General features: G+C 42.8%; 1 protein-coding gene across 2 annotated transcripts in view; it reads left to right on the forward strand.

The window, feature by feature from the left end:
* The window catches only part of ITPR2 (inositol 1,4,5-trisphosphate receptor type 2), a 496,325-nt gene extending 485,492 nt beyond the window's left edge, over positions 1 to 10,833 (forward strand). For both annotated transcript variants that reach the window (XM_059402745.1, XM_059402746.1), the window contains exons 56-57: positions 8,987 to 9,148; positions 9,856 to 10,833. In XM_059402745.1, the coding sequence (XP_059258728.1) occupies positions 8,987 to 9,148; positions 9,856 to 9,942 (249 nt within the window). In that variant the 3' untranslated portion in view covers positions 9,943 to 10,833. The remainder of the gene's footprint in view (positions 1 to 8,986; positions 9,149 to 9,855) is intronic.
* The last annotated feature ends 16,518 nt before the right edge of the window (positions 10,834 to 27,351 follow it).

Genomic DNA, 27,351 nt, shown 5'->3' on the forward strand with positions numbered 1-27,351 from the left:
TCTCTGGTTGTGGCTCCAGGTTGGCTCTATGCCCTATCCCTCAGAGCCCCCGACTACCCCACTTCCCAGGCACCCTATAGAGAGACTTCTGCCCCTTAGTGTTCCTGCTTCTTGACCAGCAATCCTATGAGTTATTGGCAGCAGCCCTGAGCTACTGCTGGGCCCAGGCCCTCTTGGCCTCCCAGCCAAGGATCACTCTCTTTCTCACATGGCTCTGCCCCTGGGTGCCTGGTTAGTTAGGAGCCGATCAGAACCCTGCCATTGGCAGATGTAGCTGACATGTTGTATAGACACCTGGTGTTAGCTGTGTCAGGGGTGAGAAGACTTGGGCCAAGAGAACCCACGTGTAGTTTTGCTTTTGTGTGTAGCCAATTACTTGCCTCTCATCAGGGAGAGCAGGAAGCTCCTAAGAGGGAGGCTGGGAAGTAGTTCAGGACGAGCAACTGGAATAGGAAACAAGGTGGGTTTTCGGGGGCCATAGTTTCTGCTCACAGTCCAGCCTGCTGTCCGTGGTGGAAGCCGCCACCAGCCACGGTGGGCACAAAGCTAAGCTGAAGGGTCCCATCACATCTGTACCAGCAGCACCTGTTTCTCAGGTCACTATGCAGAGCCCTCCTAGCCAACACGAGTGCGTTTTCAGGTTACCTGGTGTGGGCAGGCTTCGGAGAGCCCAGTTCTCAATGTCCTAGACAGCCAAGGCCTACCAGCTGGCAGGCAACCCCCCCTCCACAGGGAGTCTCTGGTCGGCCTCGTACCTAAGTGCCTCCGCCCATGGCAGGAGGCCACAGCCCTCCTTCCCAGCTACTGTCACCACTTCCTGGCTCCCCCTGCAGTTTGGGAATGTCAGAGGGCAGGTATCTTGACCCGTGAGTCTCCGAAACTCCAGAGCCTAACCCTCTAAGACAGTTTTGCAAAAGTTTGTTCCACTGTTTTGACCCCCTTCTCACCTGAGGAGGCCCACACTCACTTGCTTCACTCTGGCTCGCTAAGCCGAGGAAGCCACGGAGGGGGGGGCCTCTATGCGTCCACCTCTGCCAATCCTCGAGCCTTGGGGCTGCGGGGCAATGAACATCCCTGTCCTGCTGCGCACCACACATGGGCCATGGGTCATGCCCCCTCCCACCTTGGCTGTGCTGCAGAGGAAAGAGGGGGTTGTGGGATTGAACGAGTTTCCAGTCTCTGATTGGTCGCTTTTTGATTCCAAAACTGCAGCCCCACTGAGATAAAGAGCTTTGTTACATTGTTTCGTAACCTTACACCACTCTTACATGGGATCTATTTCTCTCTCTGCCTTCTGAAGCAATGACTACTTCCTGTCAGGCTTCCAGGCTAGCAGCCCCCTTCCCATCCACTCACTGGAGGTGGTGCCGTGGAGGGGGGCCAGATAGGAGCAGAGCAGGGACACCAGCGGTCATTGTCACTGAGCATTGGGTTAGGTGCCTTCCAGAGCTAAAAGGTAGGGGCCCCAACCTCTATACCTCTCGTGTCAGCAGTCCAAGGATACTTTGTGTTTGTGTAGTGATTTGTAATGTTCAAACCACTTTTGCCTACATAATGCAGACTTGATCTCTGAGCATTTAGATTTTTAAAATATTTCAAGGTTTGACAATGCCACTCTAAAGGGATTTTGTTGCTTTACAAAAATCATTCGATACAGATTTGCTTTGGATAACTACCACATTTCAAATTGTTCAAACCGCACAAATTTGGTACTCTACTGCACTTGTGGGAACCCGCCAGTTGCAGAAGAAAGATACAGGAAGATATGAATACAGAATAAACAGAGAGATACAGAAGGAATATACAGTTAATAAGGCTGGCAAAGGAATCTTCCAGTTCTGTAACATGTCATTTTTTTTTTAAACACATAAAACGAGTTACCGAGTTTTTCATTTATTTGTCAATCCTGGAATAGTGTTTTAATTTCAAAGGACACAGCTAGATTCTTTCTGTCCCCTCCAGTCCCTAAAGTTTGTCAGACAAGTGTATATTTTCCAGCTCATCCTTCCCTCCTCATGAATGAACCCAGGGTCTGCATCTGAACCCCCATGAGAACCAGCCCAGATGCCAGTGTTATGGGTGTCCCTTAAGTTTTTGAGGTCATGCCTAACCTGCCATTGAGGTCACCATATTGGTGAGACGGTGGGAAGACCCCATGTCTCTACTCCATTGAGCAGAGACTGGGTTGGGATACATGAAGCATTCCCCCCCTAGCCAAAGTGATTCCTTCACTTCACAAAGAATCCTTGTTGCAGGTTATTTGTGTGGGTCTGAAGTTCCCAGAAAGGAGCAATGGTGCTGCCCCTCAGGGACCTTCCAGTAAGTAGGTAGTATTTGTATTGCTCGTGTTCCTTCAGAGAGCCATTTCTGCTGACGTCTTCAAACCAGAAGGCAAAGAGGAATGCAGCGGGTGATACTGAGGCTTTGGGGAAATGGTTATACTTGTCAGCCTAGGAGGGTTTGTAAATGATTTCAGATTGGAAAATGCAGTATAAACAGAAGGCTTAGAAGAGAGATGGTAACCAAGACCTTAGCAAAAATGGTCTTGTGGCAACACATTCTAAGCATGGTCAGGGAGAGTGGAAACAGAGGTGAAGGTCTATATTAAATGGTTTATTGGCATTCCATGACAATACAATACATGGTATGTTCAGTGTGTAGCCCCATTAACAATACTTTAGAGCACTCTGCAAAATTGCCATGAATGTCAAGTGTTGATACATTTACATCAGTGTCTGCATATGGATCTGAGAGACTGCCTAGAGGCTTCGTGTTTCTTGTTTTCAATAAGTAAGCCTCTAGCATACCCCAGAAGTAACTAAGGGGGCTCAAATTATTATATTCTCACTGTGATCTGCTTTCCTTGGCAAGTTCAAAAGCTAAGCAATGACCCCTCCGTTAGTTGTGGAGTAGTCGTGCAGTGCAGTTAAAGGAGCACAAGATTTCCAGTTGCACAGGGTGGAGGCCAAGGGCTGGCCCAGCCACTTACAACACCTGTGTGACCTTGGGCAAGGAACAAATCCTTTTCCTGCCTCAGTGTTCTCATCTATAAAATGGGGATGGTAATATTCTCCACCTTGTGGAATTGTTGTAGACTTTTGCCAGAGCATAACTAAAGTGCCTAACACTTGCTAGGCAGCCAACAGCTGGGATCAATTACTATGATGAAGAATACAGACCTTGTTTCCTCTTTAGCTTACAAAGAGACAACTTTTAATGGGTACCTAGTAGAGCCTTCACCAAAGCTTGGCTCATCCATCCCCTACTACTACTACTTCCTCTTCTTCTTCTTCTTCATCATGTTTAGTTAGCCAACATATAGTGCATCATTAGTTTTTCATGTAGTGGTCAGATAAAGGGCTGGTATCTGAGATCTATAAAGAACTTATCAAACTCAACATTCACAGAACAAATAATCCAGTCACGAAATGGGCAGAAGACATGAACAGACACTTCTCCAAACATACAAGTGGCTAACAGACATACAAGTGTCTAACAGACTCGTGAGAACCTGTGCAACGTCACTAGCCACCAGGGAAATACATTCCATTACTTCTTAATCTCGCTCTGATGTGGGGAGAAATCCTTATAATCCTGCATGTTCTTGAGCCCATGGCCAGTGACGCATCATCAGGGATAGTTTCCATAAAAACTGTTCCATTATGTAATGTGCATGAACTTGTCCAGAGGTGGAAATCAAGTGCAGGGACATTTGCCACTGTACTTAAGAGCTCCAGGAAATCTAAACTTTCTAGGTTTCAGGCTGGGCATTTTTAACAGGCTGATCTTGGCTTATGTGGTTTCAAGGGTCATGTCTAGCCTCAACACTGTTTCTGTTGGCTCCCTCGGGGAGCTCGAGGCTTGTCTCAGCAATTTGATTTGTGGAGCTTGCCTTGAATTTGTGGCTCACAGAAGGATGAGCTGGAGGAGACACAGAGACCACCTGGGTTCATATTCTGGCCTTACAGATGAGGAAACCGGGACTCAGAGAGCCAGCCTTCTCCGTTCCCTTAAATCATGTAGCTAGTTTTCAGTTACTCTAAAACCAGAACCCAGGAGTTCTGACCCCTAAGTCCATAATCTTTCCATCAGACCACATTGCCTCTTTGGCACAAATGGGGTATCATGCTGAAGAATTAGACATGAAAACAGCACAGCTAACCTTGAGGGACAACTGACCCCCTAACCATTTTATTGAATAACTGCAAAAGTAGATAAGTCAAATTGATCTATTGAATGTACTATTTGAATGATTTTTTTTCATTTCAGGTCATCTAGAAAGATACATTATTTTTAGAATCTAGGGATAGCTAGAAGGTGCCAGTCAGCATGCTCCAAGAATCCTTTCTCAGAACCATAACTGGTTTATCTCTGAGCTTTGCATTTTAGAACCTTCGAGAAGCTCTGAATTTCCACTCATCGAAGTTAGGTTCTTACACTGTAACCTCAGAGCCTAACAGTTAATCTTGAACTTCTCCGAGTTATGCTACCCTGTGGTTAAATATTTTTATTCCTGGTGGAAGAAGGAAATGATTTCATATTGACTAACAGAAGTCGACATGGGAATCTGCTAGTCATGTGCATGATCACAAGATGTACATAGCCTATATGAGTAACTGGGAAGTAACGGATCAAATCAATCTGCTTTGTTAGATGGCAGACACACTACACATCAATAGGGTAAGGAAGTGGTGTCCTGTTCTGTACGTCCATCTTGCAGTTCTGGCTTGGACAAAAATCCAAGGTCTCACCTGCTCAGTCTGAGCCTTCCATGGAAGCCACTCCTTTGTGCCATAAGAGCAGAAAGAGAAACCTTGGGGCTTTTAATTGGGGGCCACTTTTTTTTTTTTAAAGATTTTATTCATTTACTTGACAGAGACAGAGAGATCACAAGTAGTCAGGGGGCAGGCAGAGAGAGAGAAGGAAGCAGGCTCCCCGCTGAGCAGGGAGCCCGATGCAGGGCTCGATCCCAGGACCCCAAGATCATGACCTGAGCCGAAGGCAGAGGCTTTAACCCACTGAGCCACCCAGGCTGGGGGCCGCTTTTGATGAAAAGTATATGCAGCATTTATTCTGAGCACATTATTGCATTTGAGTTAATTTTGGTGAAAAAAAAAAAACCGTACTTCCTGCACTCATTTGAAGAAACATCAGTTGTGAACATTATTTTTAAAGGACTGGCTTTACTTATAAGAAAGAGGACAGAGAGCAATTTTGGTTGGGTTTTTTTTTTTTCCCCCATTTTGGTGAGAGATGTAAAACATTCATGTCAAGTTCCTTAAAAATTAAGGAAAGAATCTACAGAACACTCAATGCTGAAAAGAAGTCTTAATTACACATGGTATGTAGGCTTCAGATTATGGTCTGTTGATGTAGAGGGGAAGGCCTGAATAAAACAAAAGCACAAATGTGGGAGAGAAGAGACTGAAACCAGCGAACAGGCAGAAACAGAGAAAGATAAAAGCGGCAAAAGAAAGGTGAGGAAAACCAAAACGGGATTAGAAACAAGAACAGCTTGGGGGACTATGAGAAAGGACCATAGAGCCCACAAGCCCAGGCACATCCTTGCTTTCACCAGCCTTTGGCAGATGTCTTACCCTCCACCTAGTCTGAACTATGCTTAGGTTTGCTGACTGTTCTCCCGGTGCCCAGCACAGATGCGGTAAACCCAGAAAGAAAGAGTAAATGAATGGATGAACACAGGGACAAGTGAAGGTTGAGGGTGTAGGGAGAGTCCTGACCCTGGGACACCTACCATAAGATCTCTTCAAATTTGGTTTCGCAGAGTCTCACCCATGTTCTCTTTGAAGTAGTGATGTCATTGGCTAAGTATCAGAGCAGTGGTTTCCTTCTGCTTCTTTTGGAGACTTTCTGAAAGTTAATGATCTCACTATCCTGACCCTGGGTGTCATCATGTCCATTAGCACCTGCTTACTCCAGACCCAGCTGTCGGAAGCTCTCCAACCCTTCTGGTCCATCAGCGCCCCCTAGAATCCCTATCCTGGTACAAACCACCTCTCCTGCCCCAGAATACTGCCTTCCTAGCTCTCCCAAGACTATCCCTAGTCATTCAGCCCACTTGCTGGCAGCTGCCTATTTCCCCAGCCCTTCCAAACTGAGGGCCCTGCTGACTGGGTTGCTCTGCACTAAGGACTCATCACATCTTCACCCACACGTGAAAATGCCATTTTAAACCCTTTGTCATCACTTCCCCTCTGATACCTCCTGCTCACTCCTGTACATTCCAGCACAGATTTTGGCCCTTGGCCACCCACAGACTCCTTATCCACCCCAACCACTGATGTCCTTCAGGAAGACCTCAGGGACTTTGTACACAATTCACCCAAAGATTAGCCCCTGCAAATGCAGTGATTTTTTTTTTTTTAATTGTAAAGACACATAACAAAAAATTTGCCATTTTTAAGTGTACCATTGTTCAGGATTAAATACAGTCACATTACCATTACTACAACCCATTCCAGAGATTGGGTCTTCCCTAATGGAAACTCCATACTCACTAAATACTAACTCCCCCAATTCCCTGATACTTCAGCAGATTGAAGGCGCTTTCGCCCTAAAATCTCCACTTCCTGAAGTTCTATAAACCACGTGCTAGCCTCAGTTTCTTCATTTGTAAAGCTCCAACCATTGATAATACTGCGAAGAATACAGATACTAGACAGATAAGAGAACCGAGTTAAGTGAGCTTTTGAAAGGAGTACGTGCTTATGGAGCTGGGAGCCCAGGTTGGTTCTCCATCCCGCCTGCCAGGCTACGGCAGTAGCATGTTAGTGTTAGCGTGTTAGCGTCCCGCACTCCAGCCAGCACTGTGTGGACTCTAGCTTCCCCTCACCGTGTCTTTCGGGCCCCGTCGTTCGTCAGTCCAGCTCTCTGCCTCACCTGCACATTAACCTGGCTGTTGGGAAATCATGGTTTTTGCAGGCGTTATGACAGAGCGTGGTTTCCCACTTTGCTGGGGCACCCATCCTACCCTAGAAGTGTTTCAGGGATCCTTAATTGGCTTCCTCCTCCTACGCGCACCAACAGCTCTTCCAGATCTTTCCCCTTCCGGTCCATCTCCCTACCCTGCTACTACTCCAGCAATTAACATGAATCCCTTTCATCTGCGTAGACCAAAGCTCCGAAACTGGAGTGCATGTAGGATTCATGAACTTCGCCAAACATGTCCTGGTTTGGAAAAAGGGAGTGGGATTGAAATCTACAGTTTTAACAAGCAACCCATGAGGATTTTGATATATACAATGCACAGCCCACTTTTCGTAGAACGCTATCCTAAGCCACAAGCCCCTTGGAGCAGATACCTTATCAGATACCTGATTTTCACCTCTAAATACCAGGCCAAAGATGCTGAAGGGGAGATGGAATGAATGAATTTGGCTGTCACTCTGCTCTTCAAATTAAGTTACCATCCTCCTTTGAAATACTAATTAGCCACAGCTCTTTAAGTGCAGTTTCAAATTCTTTAATATGTTTCCTCTTTAATTCTTTATCTGCCCTTTTTATTGCGTTGGGGGTAGGGAACCATAAAGAACTTGTTGTTTTCTGAGCGGTGACAGTAACTACAGGACACCAGCAACAGCCCCATGGCTGGACAAGATTGAGAAAGAAGGATAGAGATAGGTCCGACCTCAGGGGAGGAAAGTAGGTACTCGTGGGCCCTCATTCTAGTGACTGGCCAGGCAGAAGTCATGGCAACCACCACAGTCAGTGGGATTTTCTGAAGTGGGAGGAATTTTTTTTTTTTAGGATGTTATTTATTATTTGACAGAGAGAGACAACAAGAGATGGAACACAAGCAGGGGGAGAGGGAGAGGAGAAGCAGACTTCCCACCAAGCAGGGAGCCAGATGCGGGGCTCAATCCCAGGACCCTGGGATCATGACCCAAGCCAAAGGCAGCCACTTAACGACGACTGAGCCACCCAGGTGCCCCTGAAGTGGGAGGAATCGTAAGCGGGGAGATCATGCTAGAAATGCTGGGAAAAGGTGACCTAGAGAAATCGGGAGGTAAATAGCGATGCAGGCTGACATCCCCGGTCGGTAATGGAAAGGTTCACCTGGCTTCCAATCCTAGCTCTGCCATTCCCTCGCTTGTCAAATGGGTGTTTAAACTGTTGGGGTGGCTCATTGTCTCATCTGTAAAATGGGAGCAATATGATTTACCTTGTAAGCTCTTTTGAGGATTGAAAAGTTCACTGTAAGTAATGCAGGGTGCTTCTATGATGTTAAGCAATCAGAGTTTTCAAGAGAACCGGGCATCGGGTAAGCTCCTTATTTCTCCAACAATGGAGGGCTACACACACACACACACCCCTACACCCAGTCTGCCTAGAAAAACAGAAGTGGTACCAGCTATTGCCCTCTGGGGAAGTCTAACTCTGAAACCTCATCCTCACTGTAATAAAATGTTTCCAAAGGGAGCAGACAGAGTAACCTAGGGCCATGCCCTCCCACTTCCCTCTTGCCTGAGCGGAGTTCAGAGCCCGTCTTGGGGAAGTAGGTGGTGAACTAGTTTGGCATGGGTGGCCGGAACTGAAACATTTCTTTTACCACCCTCCTATTCTGCTGCCCCTTTCTTTTCTGGGGTGAGGGGGTGGGGATAGGGGAGAAAGAGCTCATGCCTCTACTGTACACACACGTACTTGGATCTGTTCTCCGTAGCCTCCAGACCCGACCTCCTCATTCACCAGGATTCACTGGATCCCCTTTGAGTTCAGTGTGCTCTGCTGAATGATGCCAATATTTAAAATCTTCCTCCAGCTCATGAAAACCAAAGCCTAACCTGCCCTTCATTCCCACCCACAGACCACCCCAGGGCCTGGCCAGAAAGAGTTCCTTTGCTTTGAGTACTAAGAAACTTTGATTTAAACATTTAATACTAATGAGCCTCTATGACCCCTCTTTACAGAACTCCAGACTCCCTTCCAGTACTTATTCCCTTGCTCTTGAACATGTATTTGCTTCTAGGAGAAGAATTTAGACTGGTTTCCTCGGATGCGAGCCATGTCCCTCGTCAGCAATGAAGGTGATGGTGAGCAAAATGAGATTCGGAACCTGCAGGAGAAGTTGGAATCCACCATGAGCTTGGTCAAACAGCTATCGGCACAGCTGGCAGAGCTCAAAGAGCAGGTCAGTGTGCTCGGGGAGTTGGAGCTGCCGCTGGGTGGGGTGAGTCAGGGGAGACCTGAGGCTCCTGGGAGCAGGACTGTTATTCACAGAGAGCTGTAAATTCCAGTAGGGACCCCCGACACTGTGCTGTGAGAACCACATCTCTGCAGGTCACTAGGGTGACTCTTCTCCACCTATGGGAGTAGGGGGGATGAGGGGAGAAGGCACAAAGCACGAAGTACAAGGGCCTCTTTGTACTTTTTGATAGAAAATTATATTTTCTGCCATCCTAGCAATTACTAAACTCATCGGGAAGGCAGATCGTCATCCGGACCTGTCATTTCAATGCTATAATCAGCCCCTTCATCGTGTGAAATTATTAGCAGTAGTAAAAATACTATCAAAAGTAGCTGTGAAAACTCTTCAAATGACTACCATGATGGTGATGATTATCTGACAAGTCAGAGCTGCTTGAAAAGAACCACGGTTCCTGTTTTTAAACCACAGAGAGGGATTTGCCTTTTCTCTCTCTCTCTCTCTCTCGGTGGAAATTCACTTTAAAAAAAAAAAATCCACCCGCCTTTTTTTTTTTTTTTTTGTAACTATATTCTGGAGGATGCCAGACAGACTGTAGGTGCTTGGGAAATATTAACCCCACATTGTGTAGCCCACCAGCACTGTGGAAAAAGGGAGAAAATGAGCTCAACACACTCTCTCTTTCCCTCCAGATGACAGAACAAAGGAAGAATAAGCAGAGACTGGGCTTTCTCGGATCAAACACACCCCATGTGAACCATCACATGCCATCACACTGAGACCATGGTGGGGGAAGCCGTGACTAGCCTTTCATCAGTGTCCTGCCTGATCACTGAATAAAGAACTGAGACGGAGGGGAGTGAACAGTGCCTATTGTTGAAAGTTAAAAACAACCAAGTGCCAAGATGTTGAGTGGTTTAGCTCTGAGAACAATTTATAACTGTGTTTTCATGGTTGAGAAGACCAAACTTAAAAGCTAGAAAGTGCACATCACGCATTCTTAATGTAACGTGAAGTAGCTTGCTTGGAAATGGAAGGGTGCGCGGGGGTGAGGCTGGGACAGACGACCTTTGGCTAAATCAGTAAGAGTCAGTTTTGTCTTAAATACTGACGGCGACCTTCATCGCGGTCGGTTGGGATTTATTTCTCTTAATTACGGCGAATAGGTTAGTGATACAGGAATTCATATGGGGGCTAAGTTTTCCTAAGGAAAATAACAGTAGAGATTAAAAATGAGAGTTGCAAAGAAAAATGTTAATTCTTCCAAACTGTAGCTGTCACAGGGCAATTTTCTTATTTATAACGTGCAACACAATGGATTTCCAGCTCTTTGGATTTGCCCCTCACACTGACAGCACAACTGGAATGTGATTGCTTTCCCCCGGGTGCTGAGGGGCTCTGTCACTGCGGAGCACAAAAGGGGATTTTCAGATAACCCGTTCAAAACATGTTTTAAGTCGTGTAGAGGGGAAGATTTTAAAAGATTTGGGGAAGAAAAAGCTGGCGGTAAGCCCCCGGGAAGAATTTTCTGTGTGTGTGAACATATGTATGCTATTAAAATGTATTGAAAATAATAAATGGAAATGCTTGAAGATAACAGGGAATATTGAGAAACTTATGATAGTCACATTGCCTTTTATAAATATGGAGTAAAAGCTATTTGATTCATGTTTGCTGTGCTTAAGGAACTGAGTGGTTTTATTTATCCTATCAGTGCAGTTAAGGGGGGGGGGGGAATCCAAGAAATTTATTGAGTACTCAAGAAAATGTGGCATTTCAATTGTGGATTTTAAACTGTTTCGGTAAGAGCTTTTCAGAATGTAGAGAGATAATCATCTCTTCCTCAAACTGTTTTTATGTTAAATTATGCAACCAGGATTTGTGGAGGGGGAAAATAACCTGCCGTGCTCATAATATTCGTAGACACTAAACACTTAGGATGTTAAAGCAGAATACGGGTAATGGAAAAATGGATGCATGGTGAGGGGACAAGGCTCCTGAACCCAAAGTCTGGGAGATGCTTTGCAAATTGACCTCTGGCCCTTGTCTCCCAAGGAACAATTGCGTCCAGAGTCTTAAAACTCTCAAGTTATTACTGGCAAAGTTTAAGGTCTGGATAGGGTTTCCTATGACCATTTTTAAAGTTTTTTGGATTGCTGCTGTCATTTAGTTTAAAACTATTGGCTCTTCAAATTCTTGAGTCATGGTCTGAGTAAATTAAAAATGGATTCCTGAACCAATCCTTCCACAATGTTGAAATGTAGACTTGGAATGAATGTGTGGAAACCCAGAACAACAGTTACTTAACTGACTCTACTAGTACCTCCCACCTTCCACCCCTCTACCCCTGTACTTCCCCCACATTAAGAATTCTTTACTGTGACACCGTAGTATTTTTCCTTACCAGACGTGGAAGAGCCATGATCCCAAAATACTAAGACATTGAGATATATATCTGACTGCAGCATAAAACTTTGAACCTAGTAGGTGTTCAACAAATGTATGAGAAATTTCACTGTGGTTCAGTGACCCTTAATTCTTTATTAAAACTTTGAATGATATCACATACTTGATTTTTTTAAATGGCTTCAGCAAACCAAAGTCAACCAAGGCAGTCATTGTTTTAATCCAAGACCATCGTTGTTATAACAGTATTAGATTAAAGTAGACTTTAAAGTATTTTAATTAAACAGAGAGTTTGCAGATGGGTAGAAGAAGAGGACATTGGTAAAGATTGACTCTGTTCCAGGGTAAGAACCCATCTCTGTTTTAACATGAAACAAGATATTTTTGGTGTCTGAACGTTAAGAGAAGAGATTAATTTGTCCAGAGGAGAGCAGCCTGCTTTTCACTTGATGGACTATCTATTCTTTCCTGGGACCATGCTGGTTCTTTTTTATAGTGAATAAACCATTGGGTATATAACTGCTATCAACAAATGACCTAACCTCTCCACCCATTGTCAGGCACAGCTCACCATTTTACAGCATATTTTCTCGAATGGGAAGTACCCGAACGAGATTGCAACTGACCTGACTCTTACTTGTTCAAAACGGAAATATTTCTCAATTGTGTTTTTCTTTCCTGCCTAGATACTTAGAGATTACAGAGCAAAATAAACAAAACAAAACAAAAAAAGCAAACAAAAAAGTCACTCTCCAGGCTCTTAAAGTCATGATGTCACGAGAAGATAATGATGGGGAAATTTGACACTTGATATAAGTTCATACTTGTTATGTATATGTTTGGTAATGCAACTGGAATATTTGACCTAGGCAAGTGTTGGTTAACATTTTTATATTTACATAGTGATATTAAAATGAGTACAGTAATCTTTGATTTTGATGTTAAGGGAAATGTCTTACTTCTTAGTTATTAAAATACATTATCAGTTTAAAAGCATCAGTTTCTGCTGCATATAATTTTTAATTTCAAAAAGATTTTATTCTCCTGCATGATACATTCTGAGGCCCAAGAGTTTAATAGAAGCGTGTTTCCTAATTTATAATATCATTTGAGATGAGAGAGTTTTTGTATCAGATAAGACTATAATATTAATAAATAAATTATATACATGTAAAAATTATTTTTCAACCCCTTGAGAAAGTTCATTGAGAAAGGGCTTATTTTCTCACTTAACTGAAATTTTTCTGTTGATGATGAAGATGCAGCTTCTAGTGGGTTATTGATTATATCAGGAAGATATTCCATACAAGTCAGAACTAATCATGTGCTTATTTCCATATCTTCAGCTCACAACTCATTGTTTTGGCTGCTCTTTTTAGTTTCTAGTTGTTCCATTACCAAGAGTAATACACCAGGGCTCACCCCTGACTCCCACGTGCCAGGGTTGAGATGAGTGGACAGACTGGCGGTCTGAAGATTTGGGCAGGGAAGGTGAGGACTGGATCTTCATTATGTTAGGGAAAAGGAGTAAATGAGAGAATGTCGGAAGTGGACTAGAGGGTAAGCAGGTAAGTATGGTGTATGCGTGGGTGTAGTGATGTAACAGATTACAGACTGGAGAGCTAACTTTTTTTTTTCATTGTTTAAAAATATTTATTGAACATTTACTCTTTTTTTTTTTAATTTTTTATTTTTTTATAAACATGTATTTTTATCCCCAGGGGTACAGGTCTGTGAATCGCCAGGTTTACACACTTCACAGCACTCACCAAAGCACATACCCTCCCCAATGTCCATAACCCCACCCCCCCCTTCTCCCAACCCCCCTCCCCCCAGCAACCCTCAGTTTGTTTTGTGAGATTAAGAGTCACTTATGGTTTGTCTCCCTCCCAATCCCATCTTGTTTCATTGATTCTTCTCCTACCCACTTAAGCCCCCATGTTGCATCACCACTTCCTCATATCAGAGAGCTTACATTTAAACATGCTTTGAGCAGTGCTTTATGCAAGGGCGGCTGTAAGAGGCATATTCCCCCAGCTGTTCTTAAATCAATATGGAATAACCCCCAGACCCATTCCAACATGCTTGACATATGATACCACTCAAAAGAGTGGGGTGACCTCCTTAAACACAAATACACATGTCTCTGGGAGCTAGGCAAGGCACTAAAATGTGTGACATTGTGGAGTGTGTACCATTTGTAGGGATGGGGAAGCTCAGGGAGCCTTCTATTGGCAAAAGTCAACAACTAAGTCCAGGTTTTAGAAAATGCCTGAAACCGATTGAGGCCCTCCAGGCACTCATTGGCTATCTGTGAAATAATCGTTGGTCAAGCTCTGCCATTTAGTAGAAGAAAACACAATACCAAAACCGAGCAGAGGAGCTAACACACATGCAGAAGTGGAGAGATCTGAAAGCAAAATCCAAGTGACATCTCTGACTGGGAGTGTTTCCACAGGCTGGAATCATCTATAAAATTATCAGGCCGCTACTTCTCATATCATCACCAGTAGACTTTTTTCCCCCTGCAGTCGAGTATTACTATATTTGCCTCAAATAATATGATTCCAATAGAATATGTCAAGACCAGATAAGCATAATTTATAAATTATGAATAAAATGGGATTGGTATAACTTTTTTGCGTGTGATACTTTAAGTGCCTTTTTCCTCACTTACCATGTTTCTACATAATCTGTCCATCGGTACGGAAGCCCTTATTATTGCTATTTTACATAGCGAGACATGAAGGACAAAAAAATTGGGTGGCTTGAACCTCATTGCACTAATCCAAACAGAACATTGTGCCCAGCATTTATTGGGAACTGGCTAAATCCCCAATTGTCCAACACTGGCAAATCTATATCCTGTCTGGTGCCCAGCATGGGCTCAGTGGGCACAGGCCTCTTGGTCATCTAGCACTTCCTGGTTCTTAACACGCAGTGCTTCAAGATGGTAGTTCCCCTCCAAAGACAACCAAGCTTGCAACAGCTGAAATCAAAATGAGTGGCATGAATCACATGCAAACCAGGAATAGAATTCTTTGCTCATGTGGGCATTTTCCAGTATGCCACAATTCCTTGAAGCAGTGTGGCAAGAATTGTTTTGTTTTGCTTGGAATCGGAGGAAAGGTTGAGGGAGGGAAATTGGACAATGAGTTCCTCTTCCAGTAAGAATAATTGGCGTGAAGGGCAGGAGTTTTCCTGTGGAGGGGAGCAGGATGGATGTCTGCAAGTCACCCTGCCTTTGACTGGTCAGCAGTGTGTTTTGCAAAGTCTCAGGAAAGCCTCTAGCTTCATAGCAAGCCAGAAATCTGTGCACTTGAGCATGTCCCGTGTCTTTCTGCAATAGCAGAGCTGCTAATACCTTCCATGGAGTCGGGCACATACCAAACAGAGAAACACAGAAACCAGACTTGATGCAGGTAGAAGACCTATAAGAACAGATTAGTTGGGGCACCTGGGTGACTCAGTGGGTTAAAGCCTCTGCCTTTGGCTCAGGTCATGGTCCCAGGGTCCTGGGATCGAGCCCCACATCGGGCTCTCTGCTCAGCAGGGAACTGCTTCCTTCTCTCTCTCTCTGACTACCTGTGATCGCTATCTGTTAAATAAATTTTAAAAATCTTAAAAAAAAAAAAAAGAACAGATTAGTCATTGAACTTATTTGAATCCATTTAACAGAAAATTCTGGTTTTTACACTTCAATGTGAATTTCCCCTAGGTTAGCCCATTCACTTTTAACACTGGTTCTTGGATTAAAAATCACCTCCTCGAAGAATTACCTCCCCACAGCAATGGAAATGTGGATACAGGTGCGGATTTCTTCTGAAATCCCCTGCGACACATCCCTTCAAAGTCCCCCTCACCCCTGCTCAGTCACATGTGTTGGCACAGGGAAAGTTTTCTGAGGCTGCTGCCTGTTCTAGTAACTGCTTTTAGTTTTGATGTTACAATTGTCTTCACTTTGGACAATTGTATCTGCTTGTCTGCCTGGCGTAACCTCTACCTTCTTTTTCGACATGGATAAAATGTTTCTTTGTGATCCTGGTCTTCTTGGCAGTAGAGTCAAATAATTTTGTGTGCACAATAGCTTAAAATTAGACTCTGCTCTGTTAAAAAAAATAATATTAATGCATTTTATATCAATTAGGTTTTATCAGGAAGCCAAATCATGACGACTTAGATTTATTTTAGGAGTTTGACGTGATATAGTGGTGGTGAAGAGCTCTGTGGAAGGCTGGTGCTTCTGCGTCTGGCTGTGGGTCTGAAGTCACTAAGTCAGGGGGGCTGGCCGTCAGGAAGAAAAGCTGGGTGTGAAGCAGGAAAAAAACAAGGACAGACTGGGAAACAGAAATTTGCATCTAGCTCTCACCACCGCCAAACTCCGTAGCCCATGTGACTGAAAAATGAAGCTAGCGTTCTTCACCTTGGGGCTGCAGCTGTGTGTGAACCAGGACTCGGAGAAGCTGAAGGAGATCTATGGGCACTGGGGAGTGTGAGCTGGCCGCTGCCCTGCACCCACAAGGTGTGCCAGGAGATCAGGCTGTGAGGCTCCTGGGTGTCTGTTGCCTACTCTATCTGAACTTGAGGGTTGTTGCTTCACTTGCATCTACCACATCTTGTGAAAGTATCTCCTGTGTTCAAAATTAACCGGTAATCCTATGAAGAAGGGGATTCTGGAAAATTATAGCTCCAGCTAAGCTTGATTGACGTAGTACCTAGCCACCCCCACTGGAGTAGACCTTAATGCTTACCGAGAATGATGTTCCTTTTCTAGTGGACGCATACTAGACACGTTTCCCAGCACCTACTGCAGTTGAGTGGAAAAAGGCATGACTAGTTCTGACGAATGGATTGTGAGTGATTGACAAACTGAGACAGGAAAAAAGTCCCTCCACAATGTCCAGGTCTCCTCACCACCTTGATTATGGAAACCAAGATGGGACCAGTCTGAATCCCCAAGTCCCTTCTTTGAAGGGAACTACGCTGAAGAGCTTGATAGGTACAGAAGAATTGCTATGACAAGAAAAACTTTCATGTGCTAAGGCATTAAAATTAAAGAAGTTTTGGTTGTTGGTAAATGAGATTGGGGTATGTGTAATTGTTACCGGAGCATAACCCAGCCTTCCTGACTAGTACAGATATGCGTATTAGACACTAGAAAATTAACCCAAATACACTGTTTCTGGGATGTAGCCAAGAAAAATAGAAAGTAAAGAAAAACCTACATATGAAAAATATCCATCATATCATCATTTACAATTCAAAAATTGAATACAGTCCAAAGTCCAGTAATTTTGGTGTGTTTAAAATTTATACTTCACTCATAGAATGGAATGTGATGAAATCTATGAGAACTATGCAAACTGAGGCAACATTGGAAAACAGGTAGGATGAACTTTAAAAATAGCTAGAATTATATGTTCACCATTAACTGCATAAAAGCATGTTTCTCAAAAAGACATGAACAAAAACTATAATGATACTTGTTTTAAAATAGCTAGGATGATACATTATTTTCCTTTTTCTCTATTTTCTCTATTTTTAATATTTCTTCTATGGTTTAATAAATTTTTTTTAAAAGTAAGTAAAAGTGATACTAAGTCCAGCAAATATTTCCTGAGAACAAGTTTTCCCAAACTCATTTACATTTTTATATGATAATGGGAATTGTAGATGAAGTGAATACCATAGCCACAATTTATATTGATTTCAACAAGACATTTAAGAAAAGTTGCATGATATTCCTATAGACAAGATGCAAAAATTGGTCCTGGATCAGAGTGGAGTTCTACAAATCTGTATGCAAGTGAATACTTTTATTTAATGTGAGGGTAGAGTAAAATATCCTTGGCGTATTGTTAGATGTCAGTCCTTGGCCTTCTCTTTACCAACATTAATTTCAATGTCTGGAATAAAGAAATAGATGGCAAAATTACAAAAAGTGGAGATGACATAGAGTTGGGGAATAGATTGAGCATGACGGATGACAGTAACAATAATGTCAGAAAACTGGAACAATGAACAAGTCTATTCTGATGAGTTTTTAACGGCAATATATAAAATTTAGCTCCAAAAAGCTCAGTTGCATAAATATATGACAGGGCAAACAACCATTCATGTAAAAACCAAATAAACCATGAAACTTTGAATACAATCTAGCTCCATGTTGATATATTAATTTATTTTAACATCTTTATTTAGTGCTTACTATATTTAAGGACTACTTACTATATTTAACGACTACTACCAGGCAAGATATGATAAGGGTTTTATCTTAAAGAGTAAGCACTGGGGATAGAAAGAGAGGTTTGCAAGAAATATTCAAAAGGGAAAATCTATGGAATTTTGGTGCTCAGTTGGGTGAAGACTTAGAAAAAAATGAGGAATCCAGAATGACTTCTGGGCTTTGGGCTTGATGAATGGGAAAATAGTGTTGTTGTCCATTGAAATAGGGAATACGGGAGGAGTAGAATGTAGGGGGGAAGTATAAGATGAATTTATTATTGGTCATACTACAGTTTAGTTTTTTGAGACATCAGGAAGAAATATCTGCTAGATAGTTGAATATATAAGTTTAGACTCCATGAAAGAAATCAAGGTTAAAGAGAAAAGATTTAAAAGTCATCAAGACATACATGGCAATAAAAAAAAAAAAAGAAAATAAGAAAAAAAATAATATACATGGCAGTGAGAGAAAGGAATAAATGAATGCTCAAAGACAGTGTGGACATTAAGAAGAGAAGATTATAGATGAGCCCACAGAAAATTTAGCAAGTGAAGCTAAGGAAGAAAAAAAAAAAAGGGGTGAGTAAGAAAAGTCAGAGAACCAGTGTGAGAACAAAAAGAAATGAGGTTTCAGAAGTCAAGAGAGGATTTTTCAAAAAGTATGAGACTTCCTATCAAATATGCTCATATCCTCTCAGATCCGCATATATCCCTCCTAACTTTCTATTCATAAACATATAAAAAGTCTAAGCATTACCACACCTAATAATATAATATAAAAACAAAATAGTAAAATCAAACATAAACTAGGTAGCTTGATCCCCTTACTAAAGCTAAAGGAAGTTTAGTAAGTTTTTCTAAATGTATCTGGGCCACGTGCTAGGCATTCCAATCTCAGAATCAGTTTGTGGACAACTTAAGGTAAGAAACTAGGAGAAAATTTTTATATAGTCTCACAATTTATCTCTAATTCCTTGACATGGACCACCCTCATCTGAGAAAGAGGTGGCCATCAACTTTTATCGGAGAACTATTGTCTGAGTCAGTCAGTTCTTCTATCAACCTTCTTTATCTCTCGTCTGTTCTCACCAAATCTTCTTATTCTACCTCTAAAGGTGAACTTCCTGTTTACGACACTGCAGGAAGTCGAATGGATGGCCAAGAAGCAAGGGAAAGCGGTATAAGGCTGGACAGGAAGGTTTCTAGCATTGGGATCTTCCACATAGAGTGAATTAAAAAAACAATGCACTGCGTCTGACTCTAGACTCAACATAGAAGGAAAGCTTTTCTGCTTCTTCAAGGATTGCTTTTTGGGCAATGCAATTTGGGCTGCCAGCAGTGCCTGTCAGCCTGCTCGAGGAAGAGAAGTGGAATGGGAATGAAGAGAATGACCTTCTACCTAAAGAAATTCGTATTCTCCTCCCAACAGCATTGTTGACAAAGGGCAGCTGGAAAGATAGCACAGAATCAGTTTGGGTAGCACAGATCCCCCAGGAACCAAGTCCCCACACTTTCAAATCAACCTTTTAAGTCCACCTTCCCATTGTCCAGATACACCCGAATGCCGAACTGAAAAGGATGGACCAGAGGAGGCTTCTCTGCATCTGAACTTTTAAATTTAGTTCCATGAAGAATTACAGAGAAGTATAAAGTCAGGAGATTCGAAATGAGAGGCGTATTGCCATCATCTGTTCAAACTTGCTTTGTGATTATAGGCTTGAATGATCTGCATAACAATTAACCTGTGGGTTTTTTTTAATGGATTTGTTATTGTTCTATTGATTAGACATGTACATTGTGGTATGCCCCTTTTCTTGGTTTAAAATAAAACAGCAGTATTGTGTGTGGATGCACATATAGAGAAACACAGATAATAAGTGTGTTATACTATGAAGTGTTGAGTCTGCCTTTGTACCCTGCACAATCTTTTTAGTGTAAGGTCACCTTTAAAGACCCTGGCTGGCTCAGTGAATAAGCTATGTGGGCAGCAGGCCCAATAGCGCAATGGCCAAGTCAGTGAGGGCCATGCCTACCCCTGAGTGGCCAGACTGCACTGTCTCTGGATTAGAAGCATCTGTTACTCAGTAATCACGTCTTTAAATTAAAAATAATTGTGCTGTGTGTAGAGGATGGAGGAATGAAGTAGACAACAGATTTCAGAACACATTCTGTAAAAAAGCCCTGATTCTAGGAGAAAAATGACCATGGCATTCTAGCATTTTCCCATCGTTTTGGCTAAAGGTCAGTGATATGGATGCCTAAGTGAATGAATTCTTTGAATGCCAACTTTGTGCCCAATGTTATATTCTAGGTGGAGAGCAGCAGGCAGGGAACGAAGAAGTAAAAATAAAAAGACATGAGATGTCTTAAAAGAACTCAGCAGTTACTCAGAGATAATGATGATACAGAGACAATTGCAAAGCCAGGTGGTAAGTGTGATAAGAGAGGTAGGTTGTGGAGGCCAGAAGAAGGATCATGGAGGAGAAACCAGAGTTTACAGATTGAGCATTCCCCTCTGAACTAATACGAGTAGCAGCGAACATTTGAGTGTGCACTAAAAGTCACCAAAAGTTGCACATGTTTTAAATCATTAATCCTCATTCAACCCTATGAAATAAAGATTAGATTCACCTCTGGATTCAAAAGGAAACCAAAGCACAGGGGAGGTAAGCGATTTGCCAAAAGTTCCGCAGCGTATAAGATCTGGACCTAGCAGTCTGCTTCTCAGATCCATACTCTTAACCCACACGCTACCACTTGCACTGAGGAAACAACTACAAGATCTAGGACAAGTTAAGTTCCAGGAGAGATGGGGAGGTAGCGCTGCCGTTTAATAATTAAAGAAAGGTCGACGCAGGAGAAGGAGAGGAGGGAGGAACACTGGGGAGCTCTCAGAAGATGAAGATCCATGGCACCGGCTTGAGGGACAGGAGCAACTCCTCTTCATATGTTTATTGATGCATCAGACATCTTCCAGGGTTACACACGGGGCTACGGGACTAGGCCCTGGAGATACAAGAAATAAAACACCAACACTGTTCTTGCAGAGCTCACGCTTCAGGAGTAAGACAGTCCAGAATGTATTTGAGTACAATGCAGCTCATGCTATGGTCCAAGGGCAGGGGGTGCCATGGGAGCTCAAAAGAAGAAGAGGTCCAAAGTGCTATGTCCAAAGTGTTGAGATAACCCAGAGAATGTGACACCAGGACAATTAAATGGGTAAGTTAGAAGCAGTCAAGAAAGTAATCAGGGAGAAGGGTCATTCTAAGTTCCAGGCAGAGTGAAGGCAAGCAGAGAAAGAGAAGAAAATGAATTGTGTTCATGGAATGGCCAAAGTCACAATGGCTGGTATGTCTTGGAAGAGTGGTAAGAGTCAGGCTATGAAATTGTTCCATGTTATTAATCTAAGGAAAAATGGGGGCAGGGGAGAGGGTAGCAGAAGCTTTTAGAGGAAGCAGAACATGATCATGTTTAGTTTTAGGAATATAACTAGAGGCAGAGTGAGGGATGGCTTGGAGAAGAAGAAGCTGGAGACAGGAAGGTCAGTTTGGTTAAGAGGTTCTTGCAAAGATCCACCTGGGGGAACAGAAGGGCTGTAGCAGGGCCGTGGTCATCTGACAAAGAAATATGGACAGACCCGAGAGACACACATGAAGTAGAGGTCCAGGATTTTAGAACAATAGATGGAGAATTGTTGAGGATTACCTTGAGGTTCCAATCTGAGAAAGAGGGTCAATGTCCATTAGCAGAGATAGAAAATTCCTAACGGGGTAGTTTGCGATCTGTTGAGTTTGAAGAATCGACAAGGCATCCAGATGAATATTATAGTAGAATCTATAATTGCTGAGGCAAAATAACATCATTGATATGATCTCCTAACACCTTGTTTTGGGTGTCAGGTAGCTTCACTGTAAAGACACTAGCAATGGATAGTAAATATTCAGCAACTGAATCTGTTTCCTGAACATTATAAAGGAAGTTGCAATCATCTCCACGTACTTTGATTTCAGTTAAAAAGAAACAAGATTTGTATGAAGTTTTACAGTGCTTTGACATATGTTATTTTTACTCCCCCCCAACAATCCTAAAGGTAGGCATTTAATATTGCTCCAAGATAAGATTTAAGATCCTTCCAATTTTACAGATGAGGAATCCAAGTCCAATGTCTTAATTACCACGCAGAGAGTAGCAGAGCTAGGACTGGACAGCCTTCTTCTACCATTTCCTGTAGAAAATCATCTTCTTGAGATTGCAAAACCACCGAAGACAGAACTGGTCTCTTTAGTTCTTGTGATCTTGATATTTTATCACAACGCCCAGTGTGAATCACTGGATTTATTCATTTGTAGATGGGTTCTACACATCTACCTTCCAAAATTCTCTACTCTGTTAAATAACATGACCGTGTCCCTGAGTCAATATTTTAATGGAAATGAAAAAATAAAGGTATTAGTTAGGCGGGTGTTACCTCATGTGGAAGAGCTTGGGAGAGTGGGTAGATTCTATTAGCTAAAATCACACGTATGTGAGAGTTCACATTTTAGAGAGAATATATACAAAGAGATATTTCCATGCAACCTAATTAATTTCCGCAACTGCTGGCAGGAAGTCCCTTTCCTGAACCCCACCTGAACAAGTGTCTTCTGAGCTTACTTCCCAAGGGTGTGTCTCCACACCTGCTTTCCTTGCCTTCTCTGCCTGCCTCTCTCTATTTTATTATGTGACATTTTCATTGAGCTATTGAAATTGGATGTGTCAGACACATTAAAAGCAATGGCAGTTGTGGCAAGTTATTTGATATATTTTAAAATAAACCAAGAGGGCCATGTAGATGTCAGGGGAATAAATTGCTCTGTTTAGCAACAAGTGATTTATTTAACCACTGTGGACAGGGTCCAGGGGATGCCAAGCTGCATACATTTTGGGAAAAGCTGAGCTATTTTCTCAGAAATCTCTCATGTGGGACCAAAATAAATCAGGAGAAGTTTATGAGAAAATTAATTAAAATCTTGATTTGGGAATGACCCTAAGGAATGGATTTTATTTCCCATGCATAACAAGATTGACCTTGTAACATTTCTGAAGGTGAGACACGTTCTGGAAGCCTCAGGTATGAGCACCGACCCAGACGCCCTGGGCTTCCCTCAGACTGCAGCGGCAGCATTTCTCCTTGGAGAGGGGTGGTTCCCACCAAAAGCCCGGTAAGCGGAAAGGCACAACATCTGGAATCTCACTCTTCCTTACTCTCACCACGTGACCTTGGTTGGTGACTAATGGCTACAAGGGAATCCATCTCCAGGAACTGATCGGAATCTCAAGTTTCAGAAGAGTCTCTGGCCTTTCTGTACCTCATTTTTTTCTCCTCCATGGATGAAGATGGTAACAGTACCAACCACATACCATTGATGTGAAGTTCATGAGTTACTACAAGGGCAAGAGGGCCCGCTGCCGTTATTCCTTCTCTTATCTATCTCACCATCGATCATTCCCTCTGACGGGTTCATTCCCCTCAGCGCACACACCAACTATCCTAGCTCCCTTGACCGAGAATCCTTGATCCTACATCCTCCGCCCAGTTTTGACCTTATTCATTTTCTCCCATGTACATCAAACTCCTGGAAAAACGTGTGCCTTTGCCCTTTGATCCACCCCAGCCGGACTTTTGTCTCTGTTATTCCAGCTCAACTGTTCATCAAAATCACCAATGACCTCCATCTTGTCTAATCTAAAGGTCAGTTCTGAAGGTCCTCTCGTGGGACACAACTTTTCAGCAGCTTTAGACCTATTCCCGACTCCCTCATTCTGAAACACAGCTCTTTCTTGGTTCTCTTTCTTGCATGGGCCACTCTTTCTTGGGCTCCTTTTGTAAGCACTTCTTCACTGGAGGGCCCTGAGGGTCAGCCTCTGGCTCTTCTCTCCTTTTTCCACACTACCGAGATGATTTCATCCAGTCTCACACCAACCGCAGCTACAAATCGAGATACACTCCCTAACCAACACCTCCGGCCCCAAATTGTCCCCTGGAATCCCCCAAACTGCAACTCATTTTTCGTATTTCTACTTTGATGGAGAACAGGCCTCTCCTAACATCAGCAACCCTCATTATTGCTGGATTCCATATTTGCAGATTGGCCTCTTTGCAAACATTGATATGTGACCCTAAAATCAACATCCCTGCTGCTTTCACAGTCATTTGCAGACATGTGCAGAGCTCCGAAAAATGTGAGACACTCAACATGCACATTCCAGCTGAGGCTGAACATGACAACGCCCTCCTTTCTTGTTTCAACGCTCATAATAAAAATAAGCATCCTTTTGTGATCTATTTAATGCTACGTTCTTTGCATTTTTGCGCTTTTTGTTGGTGTTTTGACTGTTTAAAATGGTTCCAAAGCATTATCTCAAAGTGCTGTCTAGTGTTTCTCAGTGCAAGAAGGCTGTGAGGTGCCTTATGGAGAAAATATGTGTGTAGGTAAGCTTCCTGGAGGCATGAATTGTAATGCTGTTAGCCATGAGTTCAAGGGCAAGGAGAGAGCAATATATATTAAAGAAGGTGTCTTTAAAGCACACATAATGTAGAGGTTCCTGGGTGTCTCACTTGCGGTTTTGGCTCAGGTCATGATCTCATGGTTGTGAGACAGAACCCTGCATGGGGCTCCATGCTCAGTGTGGAGACTGCTTCAGATTTTCTCTCCCTCTCCTTCCCCCTTTTTCCCCCTCCTACCCACCCCTCTCCACACACTTACTATCTCTCTTTCTAAAAAAAAAAAAAAAAAAAAAAAATCCTTTAAAAAATAAAGTATACATAAAGCAGATCATGTATTGATCACTTGACAAAAACATTTGCCACCAGGGGCTCACAGGAAGCTAACCCTGGGACACCTATGTGGCTCAGTCCGTTAAGAACCTGCCTTCAGGGGCGCCTGGGTGGCTCAGGGAGTTAGGCCTCTGCCTTTGGCTCAGATCATGATCTCAGGGTCCTGGGATGGAGCCTCGCATTGTGCTCTCTGCTCAGCAGGGAGCCTGCTTCCTCCTCTCTCTCTGCCTGCCTTTCTGCCTACTTGTGATCTTTGTCTGTCAAATAAATAAATAAAATCTTTTAAAAAAATCTTAAAGAAAAGAAAAGAAAAGAAAAGCTAATCCTGTACTTCCCCAGGAACAATTCAGGATTGATTGATTCAGTGTTCATGGTGACATTATAGAATACATTATTGTGAATAATGAGGACGGATGGCATACCTAAAACTTGACTGTGAATTCCTCTCACCCAATTCTTTTCTCGGAAAATAGCTTCATTCTTCGAGTTGCTTAGGCCCATTCCCCTTGTTATCTTTTCCCCCACCTCCCACATGCCATGTATCAGCCAATCTGCTTGTATCTTCTTTTGAAATTGCTCCACTTCTTACACCTACGTTGTTTCAAACCAGGTCCAAACCATGATCACTTTGACAGTGACCGTAGTGACCTCATTGACTACCCTGATCCCATCCAGGCTCACTCCCACCCACAAACACACAGCTGAGTCCTGTCATGTCACTCACCTGAGAATCCTCCAATGGCTTCTCGACTTATTCACAGCAATAGTCAAAATCCTCACCATGGCCTTGAGCCGTACTGTTTTCTTCACTGACCCTCTAACACATCATGATGGGCCTCAACTGAAGGCCTTGCACTTGCTCTCTTCTCTGCTTGAGGCATTTATCCTGCAAGAATTCACATGGCTCACTTCCCCACTGCCTCTGTGCCTCTCTTCATGAATCTCCCAGAGGAACTCCTTATAAAATTACACATCCCTTTTTCTCTATCTCCTTATCCTGCTTTATTTATTTTTCTTTATATGAGTCATTACCTGCTATACTATAGATCTGCTTGTTCCCTCTCAATAGAATGTAAATTTTTTGAGGGTAAGGACATTGTCTGTTATATTCACTGCCATTTCCCCAGGGCCTGAAACAAAGTAGATGCTAAATAAAATATATCAGTAATCTGAGAGGTTTTTGTTTTTTATTTCTTTTACATGAAATGGAGATAAATATTACCCCAATTTCACACTGTGATGTGTCTGTAACAATGTTAAAATATACTTTAGACTGCCTTTCCTTCCTTCCTTCCTTCCTTCCTTCCTTCCTCCCATGCCTCTGGGCCATCTTCAACAAGTCTCAGGGAAGGCATATGCTTACTGTTGACCCACGCAAGGCAATAACACACACTCCATCCCAAGGCCAGATATCAGGAATGTTGAAATTATCTGCTGCCCCTGCCTCTTGGCTTTGGTAAGGGGGAGTAAGAATGACTGAATTGCTTTAGAAAATATCATCTTGAAAGCTGTATAGGTGATGAGCTCTGTCTCATAAATTACCTGTTTTCTTTCCAGTATGCATTATGGAGGAGACAACTTCCTTCTCAACAGAGGTGTGCCATTTGAAAATTTTTGTTGCCGTGCAGGGTGCATCACAGTGAGAACACTATCCAGCCAACCGTGGTAATGTGACTCAGGAAATTCACATACACTGAATGCTTGAAAAAGTTAACTGCATGATTCCCAGGTATTAGGACCTTTACCAAGGTTGTTTGCTTAACTTTGGGGTTTTCTTGTTTGTTTTTTGGTGGGTTTTTTTTTTTTTTTTTTTGAGAGAAAGCAAGAGCAGGGGTGGGGAAGATCAGAGAGAGAAGGAAAGAGAGAGTCATAAGCAGACTCCATGCCCAGCATGGAGCCCAACAGGGGGCTCAATTCATGACCCTGAGATCATAACCTGAGCCAAAATCAAGAGTTGGATGCTTAACTGACTGAGCCACCCACCCCGGCGCCCCATTTGTTTAGCTTTGAAAGAAATGTTTCCTTTGGAACAGACTTCCTGGTGAACAGGATAACTTGTTGCTTAATATATATTAAATAGATACAGAATAAACCATGGGCTTATTTAGGGGAATTAGCTGCTTCGGCAAACTCACTCTTCAGTCTTAACCAGCAAGCCAGAATTTGGGGGCAGTCAGGGCTGGAAGCCACATGCACTGAGGATCTGAGAAACCACCCACAGAGGCATCATTCTTCCAGGCTCAGTCTCCTCAAACAAAAATCCCACTCTGTTCCCAGGCCAACGAGCCTCTAGGGTTGGAATTGCTCAAGCTGTGGTTCACAGCCCTGTCACTGTGTTCATCTGCTCCATAGGTACACATGTAGGTTGGCCCCCATACCATGGTCCAAGTGAACGGAGACATAGGGAATTGATATTTATGGAAAAATAAACACACAGTCATTATGAAAATTTTGGAGCATACAGCAAGAATCATGAATCAGAAAGGGACTCATAATTCTCGAACTCAGAGATAAAGTACTGTTAACAATTTAGTATATGTCCTTCTAGTCATTTTTCTGTATGTGTGGAGGTATGTGTAGTATTAAATAAGTCAGATCATTCTCACAATGTTGTTTGATAATTCTTTCTACTTGCGGGTTTACTGTGGGCATTTTACCAGGTCATTAATTTTTTTGCTACAGTGACCTCTTTTCAGCGGTTGTCTAGCATTCCAACAAATGAATGTACCATATTTTATTT

This window comes from Mustela nigripes, chromosome 6, assembly GCF_022355385.1.
Source record: "Mustela nigripes isolate SB6536 chromosome 6, MUSNIG.SB6536, whole genome shotgun sequence".
Taxonomy (NCBI): Eukaryota; Metazoa; Chordata; class Mammalia; order Carnivora; family Mustelidae; genus Mustela; species Mustela nigripes.